At 40.4% G+C, this 26,067-nt stretch overlaps 1 protein-coding gene across 2 annotated transcripts in view; it reads right to left on the reverse strand.

Moving 5' to 3' along the window:
- Positions 1-26,067, reverse strand: part of calcr (calcitonin receptor) — a 35,730-nt gene that overhangs the window by 3,972 nt on the left and 5,691 nt on the right. Inside the window, exons 2-15 of one of the 2 annotated variants that reach the window (XM_077008787.1) lie at positions 14,366-14,431; positions 11,995-12,157; positions 11,594-11,701; positions 10,767-10,870; positions 10,401-10,560; positions 10,181-10,291; positions 9,848-9,960; positions 9,192-9,283; positions 5,327-5,453; positions 3,115-3,268; positions 1,954-2,014; positions 1,784-1,850; positions 1,265-1,483; positions 1,138-1,179 (exon numbers count right to left, since the gene is read on the reverse strand). In XM_077008787.1, coding sequence (XP_076864902.1) covers positions 1,138-1,179; positions 1,265-1,483; positions 1,784-1,850; positions 1,954-2,014; positions 3,115-3,268; positions 5,327-5,453; positions 9,192-9,283; positions 9,848-9,960; positions 10,181-10,291; positions 10,401-10,560; positions 10,767-10,870; positions 11,594-11,701; positions 11,995-12,157; positions 14,366-14,410 — 1,566 coding nt within the window. In that variant the 5' untranslated portion in view covers positions 14,411-14,431. Of the gene's footprint in view, positions 1-1,137; positions 1,180-1,264; positions 1,484-1,783; positions 1,851-1,953; positions 2,015-3,114; positions 3,269-5,326; positions 5,454-9,191; positions 9,284-9,847; positions 9,961-10,180; positions 10,292-10,400; positions 10,561-10,766; positions 10,871-11,593; positions 11,702-11,994; positions 12,175-14,365; positions 14,432-26,067 lie in introns of both variants that reach the window. The other variant, XM_077008788.1, reaches the window with a different exon arrangement.

The following is a 26,067-nucleotide window of genomic DNA, read 5'->3' on the forward strand; positions in this document are numbered from 1 at the left end:
GTCCCCATGTCTCAGGAGTAGCACATGACTCCTACAAATGTTCCATTTTCTAATTAGTCCTACTTGGCTGTGGGGTTATTACCGCAATTTCAAAGTCGAAAATAAAAAATAATGTTTGTTTGTTTTTTATTCAATACCATGGCTTATGACAGTATCACACAACTGTAAGATGCCAAAGCAATTGCATATGAACATGAGACTGTAATTTATGCTCAAAGTGTTTGCCTAACATATTGGAGTTTTTCATATGTTGTACTGTGGTATAATTTACTTGTCTATCTAGCAACATTATCATATACAGATTAAATCCATCAGATGCGTGTCATATAAAGACCACTCCAAGCAGGACACGCAAAGTCCCCGATGATGAGAGACTTATGACATGCTAACAATATTTGCAGAGCTGAATGGAAGGAAGAAGATGGAAAAAAAAACACTATAGACAGAAGCAGCAGTTGCTGCAGTGGGTCTTTCAGAGTATAGCAACTGTTGAGAATGGAAGATAGATTCACTATTTCTGAAATTCAGTAAGGCTGAAAAGATGGGATAATAATTCACACAATGATGCTTTTTGCGACTGATCTCCAGTCAGTGTTGATTTCTTTGCCAAACCCAAGCCAGCCCACATTCTGATGCAAAAACAATGCAGCACGCCGAACGAAAGCCATGCTGCTGTTTTCAAGAGTTACAGAGAATATCTACAAGGGTTAGTGATGAAGAAGTGGCAATCATTAGTGCTGTTGTATGGCACCACAATGACAAGTGAAGGAAAGGATTTAAAGAACTCCCACAAGGCTCATGACTCCATCATGCAGAAGTGCTAATATTTATAAGTTGCTCTCAGTGGGGGATTCGTTTGGGGTAAAGGGAGCTACCCAGGGAAAATCCTTAATTTATATGCAGAATAGCTTTACCATGCATTTAATTCCAAAATGGGGTCGTGACATTGTTTCTGAGTCCGGTAAAAAGTCCTTGTGTAAATGTCTCCGTGTGCTGTTGTATGCAAGGCACAGCTGTGTGTTCCAACTTAAAGAAGCATTTCAACGAAACTGCTGTGCCCATTTTATACCACGACTTGACCATGCCCACCATGCAGTCACGGTTTCACCTGAGAGCATTAATGTGTTCAGTGCTTACCTCTCCATTAAAAAAGCAGAATATTGTTGCTACCAGCAAACCCTAAAAAAAGAATCAGAAAAAAACAATTAGTCAATTTTAATACTCTCATTTAGCTGGTAAGTGAAATATAGCTGAAATCATGTACCTGGTAATGCATTAATATGTGCATGACATAATCATACACTTCCCCAGCCAAGCGGTTCTCTGGTCTCCAGGGGAATATGACGAACTGGATGCCTAATAAAGGCACGAGGATGAGGGTGGCTCGCACTGCCTTCATATACATGTGAGACTCCACGCGGTGGGTGTCCCGCAGTTTCATCACCAAGACTCGCACAATGTTCAGCAGAAAGAACAGGTTCACCTACAAAAATGAATGGTAAAAGGATATTTAGTTCATTTACAAATTAATAGAACAGTTCTGTTTAGATCGTGATTTCACACAGAATAGTTTACTTAAAGCTTTGCGAATTTCAATGAAGAAACGCTAATGGATCAAAACTGACAAACATCAGTATGTTCAGGAGCAAATAGGGCACTTAAATAAAGGTGCACATATCAGTAGCACCTTTGAATTTCTCTCAAAAATAAAGCACTTAATCTAAAAAATTCACCTAAATAGATTCTGTACCAGTATATGAGTGTGACAGGGTTAAAGACTCACTAATAAAGCTGCCACAATAGGCCCGTGAACCACATAGAGCAGATGGGTCTCCACACTCATCCAGCAACTGTTGGAAAAACACAGTTAACAGTTAAGCTGGTGTGAGACTTGCTGGTGAGTCCAGTATGTCTGCAAGTGTTTACAGCACACGGGCAGGGAACATTACCCACTTGTCATCAAAATACTTTTTCCTTGCCACGGCATGGATGGAGGCAGGAACCAATGGGAATCCTTTAAAACAGCACAGGTATATTATTATACAAGCTGTAAACGGACAGAATGTAGGGCAATGAATATATGTTTAGTAATCAAAACAGAAGAAAAAAATGTCAACATGATTGATCTGCGTGACATAACCACATGTATTTTTAAACTCTAAGCCACTGAACATTTAATATTGGAAAGAGGACACTACACAGACAGAATTACAAGCTCCCACATAAACTACACAGTTAAGTTTAATAGCACGCACTAATATCATCCCTCACTACATGTTCAATGTAATCAAATGAGCAATTTCCTCTGATGAAATCAGTTTCCTCCTTATGCATAAGCGATTGCATAACAGCATTTCTATTGGGATTTTTCTGACAGCATGGACTGAGGCCAATGAATCTCCTCCGGCCAGTTTAAAAAGGTAAAGAGGACTGCTGGCAGATTGGCAGTGGAAAGTCCAAAGCTGTCATCTGTCCCTCTGGGAAACTGTTACAGATACCGTCCAAGGTTATCGCACCATCTTTAAGAATTATTTGCTGCTATTCAAGCCTACATTGTCCACTTATCGGGTGTGCCATAAGTTCTTGGCTTCTCTCACACATAGAACTGCATAGCCAGCTTGGGTTATATCTCTGGTGAGTCATCATAATAAAAGTGTCAATGGTTGTGGTGTTGGAGAACCAGGAAGCGGAATGAAGCCTGACTTCTGGAGATGTCATGTCTACAAGTGTATCCTGTTTCCCAGTTGTGGATTAGTCATTTTTATCAGTGCTTTTTAGAACCAATGATGTTCCTTCTGGCCATTTTACAGGGCTGACACAAAACACATCACAGGCACTGCAGTAAAAAATTTTTATTACGTCAAAGGATTTGCCCACATTCACTGACAACTCATTGTCATACCATAACGCAGAGTACAGTGGATCGCTAACCACTACAGACATACAGATTTAAAAAAAGATTAAGACATAGCCCAAGAAAAGCAAAGCTCTCTGAAGCTAATTTCCAGAAACAAATGCATAACCGCAATTAAAATTTTGACAGAAATGGACAAGTGGCAAGATATGTGAGAGGTGTAATTTGGGGCAGGGGTGCGGTGTGATGCTCAGACTCACCCCAGCCCAGGAGATAATACCAGTGGAGGTGCTGCTCCTCCACAAACACAGCCACCACGATGAGGGTGTGCAGATAGATCCCTTCACACAGCATCCAGAAATAGTTACAGCCAAGCATGTACATGTGGAAGAAATGCAGTACTTTGCAGCCAACCTATAATGGCAGAAAGGAGGTGGTAACGGAGAATGGAGATCTTATGCCCACAGCAGAAAGTAACTCTCCGGGTTCCCTTTAGTCGTTGGAGGACTGTTGCTGGCATGTTCCCCTTCTGAGTTAAGGGCCTTCAGAGAGTCTTTCTGACAAGTCTCAGTTACAGCTTTGAACAGTAGGTGCATCAGAACGTGTTAGCTTGATAAGATTCGTATCTATCTCTGGAAAGGTGACTAACAGAAAGTCTGACAGTAGATGACATTCATGACTGTTGCCAAAGTTTCCTCAACACAAAGCATTCAGTTTTTCAATATCTTGCTATTTTTTTATCTCCGGGTTGACCATGGCTATTTTAAAGGCTGTAGAAGTGTCTGGAAGTGTTTCCAGGGAGATGGTAATTTTATGCCACAGAAGAGCAGCATATTCCCTTCAGAAATTACTATGGCAAAACTCTACAAAATGTAAAATTTAATTAAATTTTTAATATGCACTCCTGTCCTATATCTATTTTCATGTTCGTTTATATTGTCAAACATTTCTTCTGACCCAAGGCTCCTGGACCGTGATGTTCCTCATCGACAATGTGTGTAGATATAATTAGTGAATACTGGCGAGCACTGCCGTCTCCCGCCAGTGCCTGTCCAGTTCATCATCCCCAAAAAAACATTTTGGCATATGCTCTCATCTCCGTGACCTTCTGGTGCATCCCTACCGACTGGAAGCTCAGCTGCATACCACCTCCCCAACTGCACATGTCCCATTTGCCCTTCTTTACAAAGACGGTGCGGTACAATTGAGTGTATGCAGGTATACATGTGAATATGTGTATATGCTAGTTCTTGTTGGATCGGTGAAGGATTACACACCCATCTGACTCTGGTTTTGACCCGAAAGCTGGAGGTGCACCCCCCAATTATCGAACCTGAACATACTGCAGTTGGACCAAAGCAGTGTGCTCCTATAATAGAACAAGGATACTGTAAATTATGAAGGGAGACTACAGCACAATGATTGTTTTAACAAGATATCTACAAAGTAATTTATTTTGCCAGCTATTTTCCAGCAAACAGCACTCAGACTTACATCCAAGTGGATTTCTAATCATAACTAAATGAATCCTCATCACTGAACTCCTGAAACAAGAGCTATCCCAGAACATAGACCTGATGAACCGATATGTTCTTTCAGTGATTCAAAATCATTCTGTCTCTCTTCCCCCCATTTGTTATAAATAAAAAGTTAGAGCAAAAGTTAGGGAGTGCAGACCAAATGATAAACTCTGCAGTCATGCTGAACAGATGTGTTTTGAGTTGAGAGCTATCATTCTGCCATGACTGCTGGATGAAGGCAGAAGGCAAACAGGAGTGATAGTTGTCTGCAGAGTTAGTGCGAGAGATTGAACATGAACTATTTTCCTCAGAAAGGGTGTGAGAGTATGCACTGATGGAATAAAAAGGGAGTGCAGAATCTGAGAGATGAAAGATTAAATCCAGACCGGGCTGATTTTTACAGCTGGTCTCTGCACACTCTCAATTCTATGCTCCATTTTATTTACATGATGGATCCCGTGAACTCGTCCTTGCTCAATGCTGCCTTCTCGTTCAAAACTACAACTTATTTTACTTCGTTTTTTTCTACTTATAAAGATATTTCATTTTGCTTCAGAGTACAGCCTGACCTTTTCATGCGTCATCTGTTGAATAGAGTACCAGAGTGCCGACAGTTTCCTTGAAAGTTCTTGTAGTACAAAATCATGGCCCTAAATTAACTACAGTTCTGTTCACACACACCAAACAAACTCCTACAGCAGAAAGAATTCACATAAGCAGATTTATGAGTGCCTTAGTACAGAGCTAGTGAGGAAAAGTGAAATTATATCCAGTTCAAAAAGTGTTTGGTCTGGTGAACAAATGTATTGTAATATTTGTTTTTTTTTATTGCAAATTTTCTAGTCTGCCGTAATGAAGCAGCATAAGTTGATGAATCCATTCAACCCTTATTTATTATTATTGAAAATAGCAGTGCAACCTGCAGCAAAAATACATTGTATGAATATCTTACCGGGTTCCTCTCCACCACTTTAGGGTTGTTGACCACAAATATGAGGTTGATAAGTGTGAAGGCTGAGTTGAGAACATAGGAGCAGAACAGATTCTTGTGCAAAGTTATCCTCTGGCAGCTTAAACTCCTGACAGATGAAAGACAAAACAAAACTACAATTATGCATCATTCACACTAAAACATCCACACTCAGCTTACAAAGCAGTGTGTTTATGCATCTTATTGCCTAGTTTCATTTGATTGCCTAGTTTCAGTGCCTTTGTGTATAAAATTCATTGCAGCTACATATTCCACCCTGTTCCAATGTTAGTGAAAGTTGCATTGATTAAGTAAACAGAACAGTAACCAGCAAACCACAGGATATAAACGTACTGTTTTATATCCGGTTATATATTCTGTTTTATATTGTAAAACGTTCCTGTTTTCCAAAAAGAAAAAATCATTCACATTCACATTTTCACAAATTCACATTTTTTTTTCCATTGCACAATTATTTTAAATGTTAAATGTTAGATGATTTTTAAAGAATGAAAATGTTTGTGTTAAGAACAACTTTCTTTAGAGACCTGTCAGTCTATTGATGGGTTAAGAAAGGAAGGCTATGCAATCAAATCAGATTACCTCATAAAGTTGATGGCTAGAACGCATAGTGTCTGCCAAAAGAAGTAATAAAGCTTTGCTGCAAAAGGTGTCTTTTATGATGAAGGCAAAATGTGAAGTACACAGTCATCATTCCATTAAAATCAATATTTCTCACTCTGACAGTGTCTGCATGTCCTGGTTATTTGCTATATTTCCTAATCTCATGTGTGCTCCCAATGAATGAATGAATGAATGAATGGTCAATGTATATAGCGCCTTTCAAGATACCCAAGGTCGCTTTACAATTTTAACACAGGTACAACTCTTACACAACCAATCACACACTGACGAGAAGCGGCAGCCAAAAAAACGAGCATTTCACAGTGATCTCTAACTTTTGAGTGGTAATGTATATGTCATATGATATATAAAACAGAATATATACAATATATGTGCACTTTGATTGCATAGCTGATGAAGGATCTCTGTCCGAAACATCCTGTCTCTCTGTAATTTACTAAAATGTATCTGTCTGTCTGTCTACATATATATTGTACACGTATCCGGCCTATGGTTAATTCCCACTGTAGAACAGCAGTACAACTACAGTTCCAAGTCATGTAGAAATAATAATAATGGCTATTCAGGCATTCAAATAAACTAAATCATTGAGTCTACAGACTCCTCCGTAGTCACACGCTGGGTGTTATTATTTTGTTCCCTTCAACTTTTTTCAACTTACAACAAACGTAATTTGTTATCAATAGATTATGTATTTTTTCAGCAGGGGGGAAATTTTCTAAAGACGTATAACAATTTCAGTCTGCACAGATGGTGACTTGTTTGACAATAAATGTTCCTATACATTTCACCATGACAACAAAATTACTGTGAAGCAAAAGTGTTTCTAAGATAGTAAATTCCCTGCATTAGCAGAATTATGGTTTTCACATGATTTCACCCAAATGGACCCAAAACACCAGTGAGATCAACTGCCTTGTGTAATACTGTTCTTGGAAGACTGGCAAAGCCAGAGGGAAAACAGCACTCATTTTCCAAACTTCCTCACACATTTCTAACCAACACTTCCTGGCGCTGTTTAGGGGCATAAATAAAACCTTGTGCTGCTGTGCTGTGTCAAATTCCTTCATAAACACCACATCTGGATGCAATACCAAGAGCTCCAGGTCTATAGAGATCAAACAATAAATATCACACCCTGATCATAAAAGGAAGCTGTTCTAAAACCATCAAATTCCAGCAGCTCATTTTGAGATCACACTGATTATGATTTTACTTCAACCGTTGTGATTTCATTTGCTTCCGTCAGCAAATACTATAGCGGCATAAACCGAGTCTGAACATGCAGTTATGCTATAGCTTAGGCTGTGCATGTGTGTGCATGAGTTGTCTTAATGGAATTTATGGGCTAATAAATTGTGCAAGCTATTTTAACCCACCAGGCCCTGCATGCAGTGTTTAAATGAAGTTATGCAGTAACTGCCATTTAGGAGAATGACCACACCAGCTATTATCCTATTACTACAACTCTTCCTCCTCCCTCCACGCCAGCTCTCTCCCCTGTTTCTGTTTTGCACTCTGCTCTCTCCCCCCAACACACACACACACACTTCTTCTCTATCTCTTATGAGCCTAGCACTCTGCCCTCGGACCTTCTGCAAAGCAAGACGGGTTTGGCCTTTTACAGCACAGCAGGCTAAGCTCTTGCAGGGTTCAACAACCATTCCCCATAACACAACAGTGAAGGTGTGGCCTGCACTCACAAATTATAGCTATAAATATGTCACAGCACACTGACATATTTACCATGTGAAGATGCTGTGGACTAATGCATTAAAATGGCTGCATGTTTGCTACATGTTTTCAAAAGTGGATTCTCATTTTACATAATTAAAGTGTTTTTCAATTTATTCTACATCAGTGATAAGATGTTGTATGTGAACAAATTAGAACATGGGGTTCATTGCAACACAGGCAAACAAAAGAACTCAGGTAATGAATATGAAACCGTGATAGGTTTGTGAATGTAAATCATTTGAATATTCTTCTGAAATATTAACGCCATTATTCCTGCAAGCTGGAAATACTGCAGGTTTATTATCATGACCCTTTTGATATGCTTCATGTTTGAAACGCTTACTCTATCCTTTGAAGCTGACAGCCAATCCAATAATCCCTCTCTGATGCAAAAAAACAAAACAAATAAACAGAAAAAAGAAGCAAACAAATAAACTTTAATGGTAATTGAAACAATACATGCATGCACTGCCTGAACACGGAAATGACAGATGCACATCACATGCTGCAGTCAGTGCAAGGAACTCTCCCTGTGGACTGTTCCTATATGAATCCACCCATGGAACTGAGTTTGCTTCAGTGAACTTAGCATAGTTGGAAGGAAACCAAGACGGCATTAAATGACACTGACAAAAAAGAAAAAAAGAGTAAAAAAAAACTGTCTAAGGTTTTAGGTGTCATTTGGCTTACAGCATAGTCCTGATTGGCTAGGCTAATGGATGTCACGGATTAGCAGGCAATGCAACCTGAAAATGTGAAACTGTTACCTCAGATTATAGCCAACGCAAAGAACTAAAGAACTTTTAATCCATCAAAAAAAACCCTCTGGACCACATTTACAAGCACTCTCACAAATGTTTGCTATAGGCACTTCCTGCAAAACATGAGGTCAGTTTTAGAATACCTTACAAAGTGTTATCCATTTCTAAATATAAAAGTAGTCTTACTGAATATGTTTTATACTTTGGGTGGAAACGTAGGAAAAATAGAAACAGGCAGTTCTTCCTGGCTATGTTGAGACCTCAGACGGGTTCCTTTAATCCCTTATTTAGAGCATAACACATTAACCCTCCATGGGCTAATTGGATTGCCATAGGTTTACAATGCCAGGTGAACTTCACTAGAAGCACATATCCATCTTTCCCCTTCACATTGAATGGGTCCTGCTGATGCATGGAGTGAATGATAGCACCCCTGTAAATTGCTCTGAAAAGTCCATGCAAGGATCTGTCAGTTAAATAAATCTCACACACCACACTGGACTCGACTCCTTCATCATTACCAGTGACGGCCCTGACAGATAACAAATTACTTGAGAACACATGACACGCCATGAAGTGCTCTTCCAATGCTGAATTAATGTTTGTTGGTGGAAAAATAAGCAAGCAATTAAGTACATAGTCATAGCATGCTCCTTTGATTATTATGAAGTCTATAAAACAGGTTTTGAAGCATGTAAACCTACCTGAAGTAAAAGAATATGGCCAAAGAGATGAGAAGGGAGGCAATGGATAAAGCGTGACCCACGAGAGCCATGTAGTACAGAATGTATGCCATCTGCAAAAATACACAGAACACTACTCATTCTGTTCACCACACATGGAGGAAGAGGGGTTTTTTTTGTTAAATTCAAAAGAGAAAACATTCACAATTTTCCCAAGCATGACACTGAGCAGTAGGTATAAGGTCAAAGAAGATCAAATGTAAACTTGACTGTGGACTCATTTAAAATAGTCACCCTGCACACTCCTCTGAGTTATGCTTCTTCTAGGCCCCTGAGAGAGGCACTCCTCCAGACTATTAATAGAATACAAAAAGAACCGAGTGTGTTTGCTTCCATCTGGCCTCAAAGCATCGAGGCTTAAATTTAGCAGATCTCTGGCTCTCCATATGTGAGTTTCAGCCTTCTTTAGACGTATGCACATTTAGGAACAGTTTTTAATGAGAAGAAAATGCAATGCAAACATTTCAGTCAAAAACAGATTCCACATTCACCTCATTCTGCACTGTCACTTTAGGTCACAAGATTTATTTTTTTTAGAAAGTTACTTTTTATATTTAGACTATGAGAGTCACAGTAAGTTCTACAGACTGGTGTGAAACTCTTCTCTTAATTCCCACCTTTAACTTGTCCTTAGTGTAAGCGATGCAGAGTGTGTAGTTGGACCACGTTCTGTTTGTCTCGGGGTGGCGGAACCAGTTTCCAGTCACATCACAATATTTTGTGGTCTTTTCTAACAAAAAGGAGAGATGTAAATGTGGCACTGAGTCTTAAGAGCCTTTAAACGTTCTTTACAGAGAAACTTGACAACTATCAACAACAGGTGTTAAAATGTTTCTCTTCTCACATCAGACTCAACTATGATCACCTTCTGCATTACTGTAGCATATGGGGAGATTGTTTTAGGGAAACAGGACATTTTTTTTACTGTGCTCTCTTAGCTCTGAGTTCACCTGTGGGGTCAAAGTCAGGGAAGTAGTTGGGGCAGTTCTGAGATGCGAATGTGCCTGCAGGCGTATCATCCCAGCACAGCCAGCCGTCCCACGTCCGGTTACAGTATAGACCTGAAGTTTGCATAGAAGCATAATGAGAACCAATCTGTATCACAGCCAAAGATAAACCACACAGCTAGGTTCGGATTTTAGAAATGAATGTTTCTTTGCAGTGCATTACCTGATCTGTTATACGGCAGGTCCCTGTTCATTTTTTCAAAACATTTATATTGACCATCAATAATTTTCTTCCTCTCTTGTAATTTCTGAGTTGCCACAGGACTGATCAACGTCTCCACTGTGGAATCAGTGTCGAATTCTAAGACACCATAAGTGAGGCCCTTGTGTCAAATGGAAGAGCCATTAGTACTGGCCACAGAAACATCACCAAAGTCTTTAGGAAAACTGACTAACATGACTACCTGAAGCGTTTTTATAATTCAATGCATAGAAATGTACTTTCAAGAAACAGTGGAATACATTCCCAAGAAACAGCCAGACTTTAAACAGTAATCAATGCAAAGCTGAGAATAATTTCAAATGTTACCTTTAATTTGTCCTTTGACTGTCTGATACAGTGGGCCCAAGTTTTATTAACAGAGGGACTGTCTGCCCAATTACCGGATTCATCACAATATTTTGTTATTTTTTCTGCACAAGGGGTAAAACATTTAAATGCAGTCACTCGTCTTATTGAAACTCCACTGCAGTCAGATCAATTAGTGTATTAGCACAAAATGTGTATATACATTATATAATGTTTTATATAATATATATATTAAAAAGGTTTTTTTAACATTTAAAAAATCTACTGATTTAACAGTTGATGGCAGATGTAATGGGCTGGTTATCTTTAATCAGGTTTAGTTACATACATATAATGGAAAGAGTTTGAACACGCAGAGATTACAAGGGCTGATATGCTGTTGTTACATATCTTACATTTTGCTCAATTACAAAACATCCCATCCTCAAGATGAGATTCAGATTCATTACATTCACAATAATACAAACATCTGAATGCTCTATGTTCAGATTGAGATGTTAAGATTTAGATCAAAATCTAGATCAAGATGTTCTTCCACGACCCTCGGCTACCCAACAACAGCCACTTCTCTGCTTTCAGGTCTCCAAAAAAACTCAGACAAGCTTTCTCAAGCAACTTGTAAAAAAAAAATCACTTATTTATGCTAAAAAGATCTTCATGCAAACTACCTGCCCAAAACTGGAGCTCCCATTTTAATTTAGCAAGAACTCCAGATGCGACCTCTCAAACAAAGATCTGTCTGAATAACCTAAAGGGTCAAGTGGTTGTATATTGAGAGGGTATCCATGTGGGCTGCATACTGAAACTGAAACCCCTGTAAGGCTTACCTGAGGTGTCGAAGGTGGGGTAGTCCGGACAGCTCTGAGAAGAGTACGATCCAGCAGGAGTTTCATCCCAACAAAACCAGCCATCCCAGAACCTGCTGCAGTGGGAGCCTGAGACACATGCAAAAGGAAAACAATTAACAAAAACCAAAATAAAAGCGCATGCAGTGACTCCTTCTCCAGCTTCTGCACAACCTCAACACCAAAACTCTCACCATCTCCTAAATAAAAGTTCAACTCGTTAGTTTGAACAGAAGCGACAGCGTCATCTGTGCCACCTATTTCTGGCTCTGCGACAGCTTAGAGAGCACGTCTGACATTTAACACAACCGGTGGGTGATAAAAAGCCCCACCACCTGCCATTAAACTTTGAAATTAAACAGAAATAACACCTCTTCTTCTACCTGTTTTATTGTGCAGTGCATCTTTGCCCAGCAGCTCCAGGCATTTATACTGGGACTCTGTCATGATGTGCCTCTCACCCTCCATCACCCCCATAGCAGGAGTGAGAGAGAAGTCGGTGGTGGGGGTGTCTTTAGGCTCTGTGGCCCCAACAGTAGTTATGCTCTGTAAAAAGAGACGCACTTTAAAAATGAAGAGTAGCTGTTAATATGCTGTATTCAACCCAACCACAGAAGATATCACATTTGCACCTATCTTGCAATATAGAAAAAACCTTTGAAAAAACCTCAGTAGGGCCACAAAACACACTCCTAAACAATGAGTTCTTTATGCGCTAAACAAAGGCAAGAGGCTTTGATCGTGAAGCGACAATTTCTGTTTATACTTAATTTCACACTTCGAAGCCACTTGAAAAGGATGGCTAAGTGTGATTGCAGAGATAAGCATGTGGTGAGAATGCTAAAGTTCTGGCTTGTGTGGTTCAGAATGATTTCAAATCCAGCCCAAACTCCTGAAACACAAGAATATAATACTCCTTGCATGGAGATGAATCAAGATTCAAACAGCATCTGTAACTGCTATAGCACTGAGTCATCACACTTATAATACTGGAGAGAGACAAGAGGCCATTTTTCCCCTTCCTCTTAATAATCACACTTTAATGAATTTCACATTCATCCACCACCAAGACTTGCGCCTGGAGGACGCAAGTGTTGCAAAAGGAAGACACTTGAGTGCAATGTGTGGTTCTTACCTTCCTCATCATAGCATGCATTTAAAACTGAAACACATCTGAGAGGCTTCAGATGTCCCATGTAGCAGTTTAGCAGCCGTACATATGATGTCACTCCAAACATTGAAGTAAATGACGTCATACATACGACCACCAGGCCACCACGACTGACGCCTGTTCAGGAATCCATTTCCTCTGCAAGCGAAATGCAGCTAGAGCATCAAATGACCACAGAAACCAGTAGAGGTAGACCAAGATTTAAAAACCTGAATGCCAGCCTGCTTCCTTTACCTGTTCTGCTACTGCGGGCAAAAATTGTTTTCCTGGAGTATTTTATCTGGCTGGTGTCCCTTTACCATTAATAACAGTTCCCATGAACATTTCATCAGATAATTTTTTTTGTGTTACATGGTTTGGAAGTTATAGCCCACCATGTGTATGCCCATGTGGGTCTTCCAGGGTCCTAAAAACACGAATCAACCTGCCAAAAGTAACAACTAAAATGGCAGAATGGGGCCAAGGGTACTTTCGAGAGTGGTTTTCGTGAAATGAGGATCATGAGCTAGCCAAACATTTGGACAACTGTTTGAAAAAGTGGAAGGTAATGGCAAAAGACAAACCAAGCGGGGGATTGTGAAAAGCTCAAGTACATACTTGATAGAATTTAAAGCTATGTGCTGATTGTAGTGGAATTTAACTCTTTGGAATTTCTTTCAGAATGTAGTGGATTAAAAGTATTTAGAAAATAATTGTAGTCATACTTGTCCAACTCTTATGGGTAAGAGAGAGCCAGTTTTCTTTGGCATCTGCCACAGCAGATGTCCAGAGAAGCATTTATCTTTAATTATAAACAGAAAAACAATTGAGCATTTCTTGCTCAATGGAATATCACGTATTATATATTTAAATTATTTGTGAAATAGATTGTTTTACAAGCTCATCAACATTCCACGTTCAAGTTTATTTGCAGCCATGTAAACACATTTTCAGCAACATATCACAGACGACAATGACAGAAGCCCAGTAAACACTTCTCAAAAGGACAAAACAAACATGAAAAACAGACACAGTGTAGTGAGTGAGGGTGAGCAAATCCACTTGACATTGTGGGCGACTGTTTGCCCTGCTGACACATCACTGTGCATTGCCAGGATGTAAGAGAACTCACTGCACGTGCTTACGGTTTGTGTTCCTCTCTAACCCACCTGCTTTAGCCTTGATGGTGAGCAGCTATTTAGAATTGAAGATATATTTTTTTCTTTTTTTCTCTCTCTCACTTTGTTTATTATTTTGGAACTGAACAATCTGAAGCCATTAGTCTGTAGTACATTGCTGAACTACATCAAATTAATCTCTTTCCATCAGTGGATATTGAAGAGGAAAAATGGAAGGGAAAAATAATCAGAATATAATTTATTAGTTTTACAGTTGCTGTGAATTAACTTCAGCTTTGAAAGGACAAATAAATTCAGGTAAGTTCGACCTGCAGGACACACTGTAACTGTGTGAATAAAGTAAAGGTCACACAGCAAATGCTCATTGCTCACATACAGTAAAATCATCTACTGTATAGGACCTTTAACAGTAATTTTTAGACCATTTAAATAATTAAGCTCAAAATAATAACTTTCCAAACTCACCAACGCAAATGACATCAGAAGCCAGGGGGTGCCTTGCCAACACATGCTCTTTGAGTCCTTCTTGATCTGAAAACACAAAAGGAGGATGGTGAAATGGCTGCTTCTGTAAACAATCTTAAAATAGTCAGAGGTGTGTGATAGATGTTAGATCCAGGCTTACATAAAAAAACTGACATGTTTAGCTTTGGCTCAACACAACTTCCATCATTCCTCAGAGTCAAGGCTTTTTTTCCAAAGATTCAAATGTTGATTGTACAGATTTTAAAGGGGTAGTGAGAGGATAAATAAAAAATAGCACTCTCAAGAATGTTAAATATTTTGGGCTTTTGGGCTTTGTTTGCCCGTTTTTTGCCTTTTTTTGCCTGTCAGACTGCTATTCCCCGTTGGTCTCTGTAGGAACGCTCTGGTGCTCTGTGTCTGTGAGCCAATTTCAGTCATGTGTGACCAGGCAACCCTACGTTGCTCCCTGCAGCTCAGGCTCTGTAAGCAGCCACGGGTCCTGAATAAAAGCCCCTGAGGATCCACTGTGTTCTAATCCACTGGATCCACTGAGCCCTGAGCCACTGGATCCACTGTGCCTTGAGCCACTGTGTCCCGAGCCACTAGATCTACTGCGGCCTGAGCTGCTAAAGCCCATAAAATGTCAGCTGGACTGCTTTGTGGGCTCACACTGAGACCATGTGACGCCAAGCAAAATACACTTTCCATCTTTCCGATCACACAATCTTTGCTATCACAGCATCTTTGCTATCACACGATCTTTGCTATTGCACCATGTTTGCTATCACATGATCTCTGCTATTGCACCATCTCTGCTATCACACGGTCTCTGCTATCGCACAATGACACGCTTTGTTTCGTGTCACACCTGCACTTTCTTCTCTGTCTCTTTCAAACTTATGAACAAGAGCTGCAAATGCAACGCTGGCAACCATGGGCAAAAAAAAAACCCCTAGATTCTAATTCTGACTGTAACACATCTTTCCGAAAGCAGCTCAGCACGTGGAATGTGTCTGTGACGCAGTGACATCTCCGTCCTTCCACCCCTGAAGTTGTTGTTTCTCTCTAATTAACAGCGAAGGACAGGATGCTTTTCAAAGCAGGTGCCAGCAATGTCTGAGTGTCGTAAACAAAAAAAATATGAGCCAAGGTGAGACATGCCACCTTCATCACTTAACGTGATATAGAGCACAGGTTTCCTGGCCAAACAAAGAGGCAGGAGGGAGCAATGCCCAGTTCAGAAGGCCCCTCTAAGCTGCCAGTCGTACCAAACAGCCGTGCGCAGAGGCAAGAGCGATCAGGCACACGACACCCTGTGTAACACATTTGCCTTCCATGAATGGCACAGGATTGAAAACCTGGAGAGGAAATGGTTGTCAAGTGAGTGTTTTTGTTTACAGGAAACCCAAGTTCTTTATGGACCACAAATGTTTGGTTCTCTGTGCCAGGCTTCACTTTTTTAAAAGTGCGTGCTATAGCTGAAGTATGCTCTTCTGTTTCTGAAACCATTTAATCATAACCCTGTCTAAGAAAATTATTCATTAATGTTCAGCAGTAGTTTATTACTGCTCTGTAAATTACATCAAGTGGTGCGGTGATTTCTCTGTTACACTTGATGAACACAGTGGGTTCGGCAGTGGAGACAGGCCTGGAATAAAGACATTTGTCCAACAAATTAAAAGCACACAGGGATCATGAAGGCTCCCCTTGGGCCATTCGAACCTCCCTGGCCCTTTTGTTTGCTGCTTGTCCTTTCATCTGCTTTAGCTGGGAGCTCTCAATGAAACCTTGCTAGGCAAACACTGCTGCTCTTGGAGAGAAATGGCAGTATAGCTTGCACCAGTGATAAAATGCCTGGTGCACCAAAGCAGAGAGTTTTATCAGAAGTTTGCTAGCTATGATGCATCTTCCTGAGTCAACAGCACGACGGCAAAACCAAGCATGTTTTCTTCGTGCCCCGGTATTAGGTATTTCTCTGTATTTCATCCAGCACATGCGTGGTACTTCATATCTGCTTTCCTAATGTGCCTAATGAAAAGCACCATTGTGGATCTTATATAGAGGGATGTGGTACCCCGCGAGTGCTCATGAAAAGTCCTGCCCCTCCACCCATTACTCCACCCATTAGCGATGCTGCTTGAGTCCCAAAAGGTGCGGTGCCCGTACAACAGTGCTCCATTAGCTGCCTTTAACGCATACAGCATGTATGTAGCCCAAAAGTGGACTCGAGTGATCTCAACAAGTGCACAGGAAAACGAACTCGATGGAGTGTCTGTAATTCAGCAGCCACTCAAAAAAAAAGCCCAATTACTAAACAGGCCATGGTCCGCTTTGCCACCAGGGCCTCACCTGAGGAACAGGTATCCTCAGCAGTAATGCAGATCAACTGCAGGCTCATTCAGCCTGGGTGTGAAGGTGAGTCACGTCTAGTGGCTCTCCAGGTCCTTCTGGGCTCTGCTCTGTGGCACCAGGCCCATTGGGCTTTTCTGATAGAAGAGCTTCTGCTTTTGTATATGCCCATATCTCTGTCAGATGAGTTTAGCTTATGGAACTAAGTGGAAAAGTAGTGCTGACTGCTTGAAGCTCTGGATGGCAGCGACTGGAATTTTACGTTTCCCGAGGCCTTTCTAGTCTAGAATGTGACACACGACCGAGTAGTTGTGAGATTTTCCCATTAGACAAATGCTCGATATGTCTGGGGTTTCAAAGCCTAGGGTTAATCTAGGGCTGTCGGCATGCTGAGTTTTCCAAAATGCACATGGTGTGACTCATTTTCCTTCATGGCTGCTGGTATACCTTCAGGGTTCTCTTGAGTAGTGTGTGTCAGCTTCATTTAAAGTGATGAGGAATTCTATCATCAAGCTGTCCAACATCCATTCTGAGCCACAATTGATATTCACATCACTTATTAGCTAATGTCAGATACAATTTGATGAAGTGCTCCACGGAGCCAGGGTGATGCTGAATCTCAGACGGCATCATCACTTTTCAGACACAGGCAGGAAGCAGGGTTCTCCTAGTGACCCTGGCTGAATGACATTGTTCTGTTTATCTTATTGATGGAGAATAAACATTTATTGCAGTTTATAAGAAAGGGGACCGTTTGTTTGTGGTCATACACTGACAATGTGTCTAATTTTTTGGCTTGATGCCAATAAAACTGACCACCAAATCTAAGTTCATATCAGACAAAACCTTTTTAAATAGGTTTTAAAACCTTTTAATAGTTTCACTACTTTATTTGACCAGGCTAAATTCTGTGTTTGGCTATTGAGTTGTCTCTTGGCAAGCTGTGTGATACAGTATTTTCAGTTCATGCACGAGATTGCTCACGATTCATAGATAAAGGACATTTGAAAGTTACAGCCAAAACAAACTGAACTGTCTGAGAACATTGGCTAAGAAAAAGAATGCACTGTTCAAACTACCTGGTACACTACAGTAGTGGACTGCCAAAGAAGACTTTCAATCATGAAGAAAAACTTTTAAAATAAATCAAGTATTCAATCCAGGGTTCAGGTATGGATAAAGATACAAATACACTAAGAGGTCTTGAGAAGATCCAACCACAAGATGAAAACCACTGGTATGGCATACAGGCTCACTCAAGGACAGAAAGGCTGGGTTACTGTTAGCTGAAAAGTACATTAGTCTTTGAAGATGGACAGATGTGATAAAGATTAACCTTTACCAAAGTGATGGAGCAAGTAATATGTGGAGAGAAGAAAAACACATTATGTATTTTCATATATTTCATAACTTCCTACAACAAATAATGATCACTCAGGGTTCCCACATACTAGAGATACAGTAAAAATGATCCTGCTCAAACCTTTATGATCAGTCTAACTTCATCTCTTGCACTCTTTCCCCTAAGCTAACCTCTAAACAGATGTGTGATCTCAGGGAAACGTCCGTTATCCCCCTCGTTATTCTGGGTCTGCTATAAAGCTGCACACCTCCTCTCAGTGCCTCCCAATTCACAGCCCTCTTCTCCCCCTGCAATCGGATCCCTCTGCCCGGACGAGTCGCATTTGCATCTAATCCGTCTCAGCCGGTCCGACCGGACCAGATCCAGCCAGGGGCCACATGTGCAGCGGCTGGGCTCGAAATGCACTGCGACAAGCCTCTGGATTGAAGGAGAAGCAATAGAAAGCAGGAAAAATGGAAAATGAGGAGTGACAGCTGTTAAATAAGAATTGCACCCTGCTCAACGGTGCACCCCCCCCCCCCCCCCCCCCCAACCCCCTTTTGCTTCATGACGCAGATTGACAGCCTCTGATTAAAATAAGGAATAATCTGCAGCCGTAGCTCCAGTGATAGATTTCTAATCTCCAGGAGTCTCCGCTGAATCTGATGGGCTTTGACACACCCTTGCAGCTCCCGTCTAACAGAACAACGTGCTTTAATGTGGACTTGTAACCTAGATTAGTCCGTTACATTGGTCAAGAACAGCTGGTAAAGAATGTAGTACAAGCGCAATTATTTTACACTTATGATTTTGGAATAGAAAATGAAAATGAATATAAATGAAAGACAATGCATGAATACAGAGACATATTTCAGTGTCGTATAGTATAACACGTAAGACATGTGCTGACTACCTACTGATGTGCCAGAAATGTTTATCAGTGTGCAGCTGAAATTAGGAACAGTTTGCCGACCATAATACACTGCTGCGCACTGACCAGTGAGTGTGAACTGATTTTATAAAAATGCGTCCAGATATCAAAACCAGGAAGCCTGGTGTCAGAAAAGGAAGTGTGGAGTCAACGTTAGAGACACAATGGTAGAACCACGGTGGGAAGACCGTGCAGCTTTGATATCAGCTGGGAAAATCATAACAAATAGACTGCATATCAAATACATGTAAACAAGTATCATTCAGTGATATGATGGAATGACAGAGGCAGAAACCAGGCTGAAGCAGGCTGTACCAGGCTGAACCAGGCTGATCCAGACTGAACTAGGCTGAACTAGGCTGAAGCTGGCTGAACCAGGCTGAAGCTGGCTGTACCAGGCTGTACCAGGCTGAACCAGGCTGAACCAGGCTGAACCAGGCTGTACCAGGCTGAACCAGGCTGAAGCTGGCTGAATCTGGCTGAACAAGGCTGTACTAGGCTGTACCAACTCAGAAGTATCAAGAAGTGGGGAAGTGAAATCCTGCTGTGTGAGCAGTATGTTCCCCTGTGTGAAAATGGCTGAAAAAGAAAAAGAACTGCTATAGGCAACCTGCGTCTTAATTGTTCAATTCATACACACTTTGAGAATTAAAGCTCTGAAAGATGTAATAAATCTCAAAATAAGAATGTCTTGGAAATGGCTTATTCTTCACATTCTTCCATAGTCAACTGGTTTGAATCCAAACAGCACTGAATAGTCTTTTTATGGTGACACTGAATCATCTTTTCAACAAAATTCATTGTCCAAGTTTTCACTCTATCCAGATGATATTGTTAGTTTTTAAGTGCATTGCCTCATTTCAAAAGGGACTATGAAGCAAAAACACACCTCCTGTACATTTCCAGCAGGTTCCAACCCCTCTAAAAACCCTTCTCCAAAATTGTCCATAAAAACCAGAGGTGTATAATCCAGGTTCAGAAAGTAAAAGTCCTCACCAGGATTTTGCTCAGGCTTCCTAGATTGTGTTGATTCCACTCATTTTACCTAGATTGCACTAATTAGAATCCAGCAAGCTTGAGCAAAATCCTGGTGAGGCCTTTTACTTTCTGAACCTGGATTATACACCTCTGATAAAAACACCAAACTAATGCCAGTTAACCAACCCGAACATGCATTAACAAAATAAAATATGATATTTCACAAATTAGAACAGGAAGAAAAACTTTCCACAGCAGCGTCACCCTGAACTTTACACACTTCGCATTTGAAGGGTGAATGTCAGAGTAGAATGAAAGAGTTATGTGGAATTACAGTGACCTTGTGCACAATTCATTTGTGCTTTTGGAGAGCGCTGATCTTCGATGGGTCGGAAAGGCTGAGATCTTTTCGGACAGGTAAGAGCAGGCCATGCAGAGTCAGAGTGCATCCTTTAGAGAGGGAAGTGATATGTCTTCAGGGCTTCTTCTGTCACCTGCTCTTATTCAGCAAGCACTTGAATGCTGTCTCCCCCATCCTGACTCCATCCTCAATAGGAGGAAGCTTTTACTGCTCATTCACTGCTTATATCCAACCAGGACTTTTATTCTGCTGTGAAAACATGCATGTGCAACATTTCACAACAAGATGGCCTCATAAATGGCAGTGTATTAAGTAACAGTTGTCAATGATTGTAATAATTATAGAAATCTTATACAGTCAGAAAATGCTTTAATTTGAAATATTCACAGCCACAAACACCAAGATGTTTCTTAACCACCTATGGAATCTCTCATTTCTAAGTAAATATATATTGGTATTACTATAATAAATCTAAGGCAAAAAAACAATAAAAAACATAGATGTTTATGCATAACATGGGAGTATATTAAGTAACTTTGGGATAGCAGGATTTAATTGCAAGCCCTAGACTTTAACTCCAGCAGTGAATCAAAGTGGCTGTTTGAGAGGAATCCGGAGGGTAATCATGTTCCATCAAGCACACTGATGTGTTCCTGAAGCACTACTCATTAACATTTCACTACATTCAAATAGATACACTTCACTCCTATAAAGTTCAAGCTGTTTTTCAGTTTTTTTAGACTTCAACCGAGTTAGTTACACATGTTTGTTATAATAGAACACAAGAGCCAAGTAAGGATGTCAGCACATATTGTATAATACAAAACGAATATTAAAATAACCCATAAGCATTACATTATGTATTTCTGGCAATAAACAGCACAGCAGTCAATGTAAACATTATGGTTATTACACTGAAACAGATAAAAGCACATAAATTTTCTCTCATATCTGATGAGGATTACACGGGAGATATTTTCAGCACTATTTGCTCATGCTGTGATCCAGCATCACTTAACTTTTGTATGGCAATGATTTAGATGGCTTGGATACTCTACTGTCTTCTTTCCACTATTTTTACCATTTTTATGAACTTGTTCAAAGTTTTGTGCGTGTTATGCCCCAACTCTGTCTGGCTCTCAAATGTGGATTCACTTCCCCTCTGTCTCAAAAACGTTAACTTTTATTTGCACTGTGTGAACCACAATGCAAACATATGTGAAAAGATGAGAAAGACACACTTCAGAAAAATAAAAAAAATATATTTTTAAATGGTTGGACATTTCCCTGTTTCCTACTGTTTTTTTTTTTTATTTGACAGTGATTTGTGTCTCTATTTGTCTGCACTTTTTATGCATTTACAGCTGATGTTTGGGAGCTAGAACTGGACCTGCTCCATCCTGGCCAGAAGTCTTCCCTGTGATGAGATTTCTCACCCCCTCATCTCCTTTCCACTTGCGGACTGGGGCACCCCAATGCACTACATACAGGTAGGACAGAATTCTCTGAACATGTGTCTGCAGAATAGGAGATTATGAAAGGAGCTTCTTTCTAGACAGAAATCTGACTTAATCCCAGTACTAAATCTTGGTTTTGTGAGATACCTTGGAAACAAATACCGAAACTATATATAAGCTTATAGAAGCATGTGAGAACATTAAAAAAGTGACAGGGATGTATTTGGTTAATGGGGAACCAACGTTGCAGCTATAAATCAGCCAGGGGAAGACAACACCTAACCAGCTCTCTGGGAGCACACACAGGAAGAGCACATCTCTGACAGCAGTAAGCAGTCAGTGGAGACTCAGGGGGAAAATAAGTTCTACACATAAAATAATGCTTAAGGGATAAGGCTTTTTCCCCTCTTTGTTCCAGCGTGCAAACCTATCTTCCATGTCTGGAAAATCAGTACAAAATGAGACTAATGTTGCAGGCTATACTGGGGGCTTTTAGTCAGAAAAAAGATTTGCAGACTCCTGCTGTTTATCTTCACCTATTGTAGTATAAGACACAAGAACTGGATTATTCAGGCCTCAAACAAATTTGATTTTAAAAAACAACAACAAATTTTTAATGCAAATGGTCAGGTGTGCATAGTGCTGTCAAACACAGACAGGACACAGACAGGAGTCTGTGTGTCATATAGATATGGGTGGAATAAAGGGGATCAGAAGTGCAGGCTTGTGAGCCACAGAGCAGCTCTGGGCACTGTGTCCAGCTGTGTTCAGCTGTGTTCAGCTGGCTCACATACATCAGCTCACTTGCACTGAATTTGGTGCTTGACTAAATCACTCTGCCCCAAAGTCTGGAGAGCCTCTAGAAACGCAACACTGCAGGAAAAGTTCCCTCACTGATACTCATCATTGTTTTATCATAAGACACATTTATCATAGACACATGTATTATTATTATTACTATTATTATTATTATTATTATTATTATTATTATTATTATTATTACAAAGGATCTCTCTTCTGAATACCTTGTGTAAAATATGACTACATATAAATAAGGAGTTTTTATTCCTGTATTTATTCATCTCTACCTCACTCTCCTACAACCAATGATAGAAACAGCAGAGGGAGAAGGTTTAATGCTTATAAAATGGAACACATTTACAATAAATGCATGTAAATCATAATAATACATTCTCTATCTCCTCCAGGGGTGTATCCCACTTTGACCTTGGAACTTCCAGCAAGCACAGATGTTGCTGCATAATCTACACACACACACACACACACACACACACACACACACACACACACACACACACACACACACACACACACACACACACACACACACACACACACACACACACCAACCACTTTATTGCATAGACCTTGCAAGTACCAGACCAGGTTGGACTCCCTTTTGCCTGCCTAATTTTCACGGCATTAATTCAACAAAGTGCTACAAACATTCCTCAGAGGTTTGGGTCCATATTGGCATGACAGCATCACGCAGTTGCCACAGATTTGTCAGCTGCACATCCATGATGCAAATCTCACATCCCCCACATCCCAAAGGTGCACTACTAAGATCTGGTGACTGTGGAGGCTATTTGGGTACAGTGAACTCACTGTCATGTTCATGAAATCAGTTTCGCAACATGGAGCGTTATCCTACTGGAAGCGTCCATCAGAAGCATGGTACACTGTGGTCGTAAAGAGATGGATGCAACAACTCTCAGTAACTCTCAGGCTGTGGTGTTTAAACGATGCACAACCAGTATTAAGGGGTCAAATAAATATTCCCCACACCATTTTACCACCTCCAGCAGCTTGAACTGTTAATATGAGACAGGATGGATCCATGCTTTCTGGACGTGTTGTTTACACCAAATTGTGACCCTACCATCCAAATGTTGCAGCAGAAATCAGGACTCATCACACCAGGCCACATTTTTCCAATCTTTTATTTTCCAATTTTGGTGAGCCTGTGAGAACTGCAGTCTCGGTTGCCTTACTTAGCTGACAGGTGTGGCTACTTGGTGGTCTTCAGGTGACGTCCATCTGCTTCAGGGCTGGATGTATTGTGCATTCACACGTGCTCTTCTGCATACCTCAGTTGTAATAATTCTTTGAGTTACTGTTGCCTTTCTATCAGTCTCACCATCCTCCTCTGACCTCTGGAATCAAAGAGGCAGAGAACTGCCACTCACTGGGTATTCTCTCTTTTTCAGAACATTCTCTGTAAACCCCAGGAATGCTTATGTAAAAAATCCCAGTAGATCAGCAGTTTCTGAAATATTCAGACCAACCTGTCTTGCACCAACAATCATTCCACATTCAAAGTTAACTTTCCGGTTCCTAAAGTTCCTACAATTATTACAATTACAATGCTGGAAGTGTCCATCAGAAGCATGGTACACTGTGGTTGTAAAGATAGATGTAGATATAAACAGTTGATAATTCATTATGTGCTAATATATTTCTCATAGTAAATTTTTTATTTTAAGTTGACAGTGGAGAGCTTTGAGATGTTTGTCTATCTGTACCAGCAGGAAGCTTTTAAAGCACAATTTATATAAAAAATCAGTGTGCCATGTATCACATTTAGCAGTTCTAATGACTATTTGGCCAGCTGCTCAGGCAGTAGTTAGAGACAACTAACTGCAACACTGTGAGAGCTCAAAACAGCCATGAAATCTTCCTCATTAAATACACTGACATTTCTTTTTTTGCTCTTTACCACACATTCCACCACATTATATTTGTACTTGTCATACCATTCGTATTGTTCCTTTCAATCCTATGAATCATTATGATTCTTTCATGCTGTATTTGTTTAAACCTTGTTGTGCAGCATGGCCAAAGCAGGCAGCAGCCTCCTTCAGAACCCGCCATTCCCAAAACAGAACCCCCAGAACCCCCCCTTCCCAAAACAGAACCCCCAGAACCATGCATTCCCAAAACATAACCCCAGAACCTGTCACTCACAAAACAGAACCCCCAGAACCTGCCTTTCACAAAACCGAACTCCCAGAACCTGCCATTCACAAAACAGAACCCCCAGAACCTGCCATTCACAAAACAGAATCCCCAGAACCTGCCATTCATGAAACTGAACCCCCAGAACCTGCAATTCACAGAACAGAACCCCCGAGAACCTGCCATTCACAAAACAGAACCCCCAGAACCTGCCTTTCACAAAACAGAAACCCCAGAACCTGCCATTCACAAAACGCCACCCCCTCACCCCAGAGGCATCATCCTCACCACTTAGCTGCCACCAAAAGGCCCTTGTACATGGCACCCTGTGTTGGTGCCACAGTAGGCCACAGACCAGTGGTTGTAGCTACAAGCAGTAGCACTATTTTAACACTATATATGAAAATCCCAGAAAAGCACGAGGTTTGAATGAAATACTGCTTATATAAATAGGCTTGCTTGGGTTGTACTAGACTGATGTTCAAAGGTGTCTACTGTTACATGGCATAACTCCTGGGAAGAACTCCCTGCATTGATACAGTGTTCTGTCTGTGCTCTGCCGATGACCCCTCCTAGCTCGTGCTATTTCTATGCTTTTGACAAACTTTTTTTTTTTTTTTTTTTTTACAAAAAATGGCTAAATCCATCTTTAAATGGAGCAGCCAGGATTTTTTTTTTTTTTTTTTTTTATCTAAATTGCATTCAATTTACATGTATTTATTATATTATTTTGTGTAGGCTACATCTAACAAAATGTTGTATAATTATAATTATGTATAATTCTAACTAAATCAAATGCTTATATGATTAGCAATAACATACAGCTGAAAGATTTCTAAATGTTATTGCAATGTCCAAAGAGCCCTCAATTAAGTAAAACACATAATGTTTTTCAGCTTTTATCATTAGCTGACAAACTGAATCATTTTACTGCACACACTGGGCAGCAGAGAGAGTGTGCCTGTGAGTTAATGCCACTGGCAGCCCAGCAGTGACTCGGCTTGGGCAGGTAGGAGCCCCACTATTATCGAATTAGTGAGCAAGGCGTACAGCTTTTAAGAGAGACACTCAGAACTCAGAAACACTTTTCATCCTGTACCACATCAACTGATGTTTTGATATAACGAAATAATAATGAGGTTCTATAAAATGTATCTGCCAAGTACAATTAAATCTATTGTTACAATCTCTTATTTATAGTAGCAATATCTACTGTTTAAAGAAGAAGTCTGAAGCCAGGAAAGTCATGTTGGTTTTTTTGGTCCACTGCTAAGCGTCACCGTCTTGGCGTGTGGGAATGTCACT

Source organism: Brachyhypopomus gauderio, chromosome 6, assembly GCF_052324685.1.
Source record: "Brachyhypopomus gauderio isolate BG-103 chromosome 6, BGAUD_0.2, whole genome shotgun sequence".
Lineage (NCBI taxonomy): Eukaryota > Metazoa > Chordata > Actinopteri > Gymnotiformes > Hypopomidae > Brachyhypopomus > Brachyhypopomus gauderio.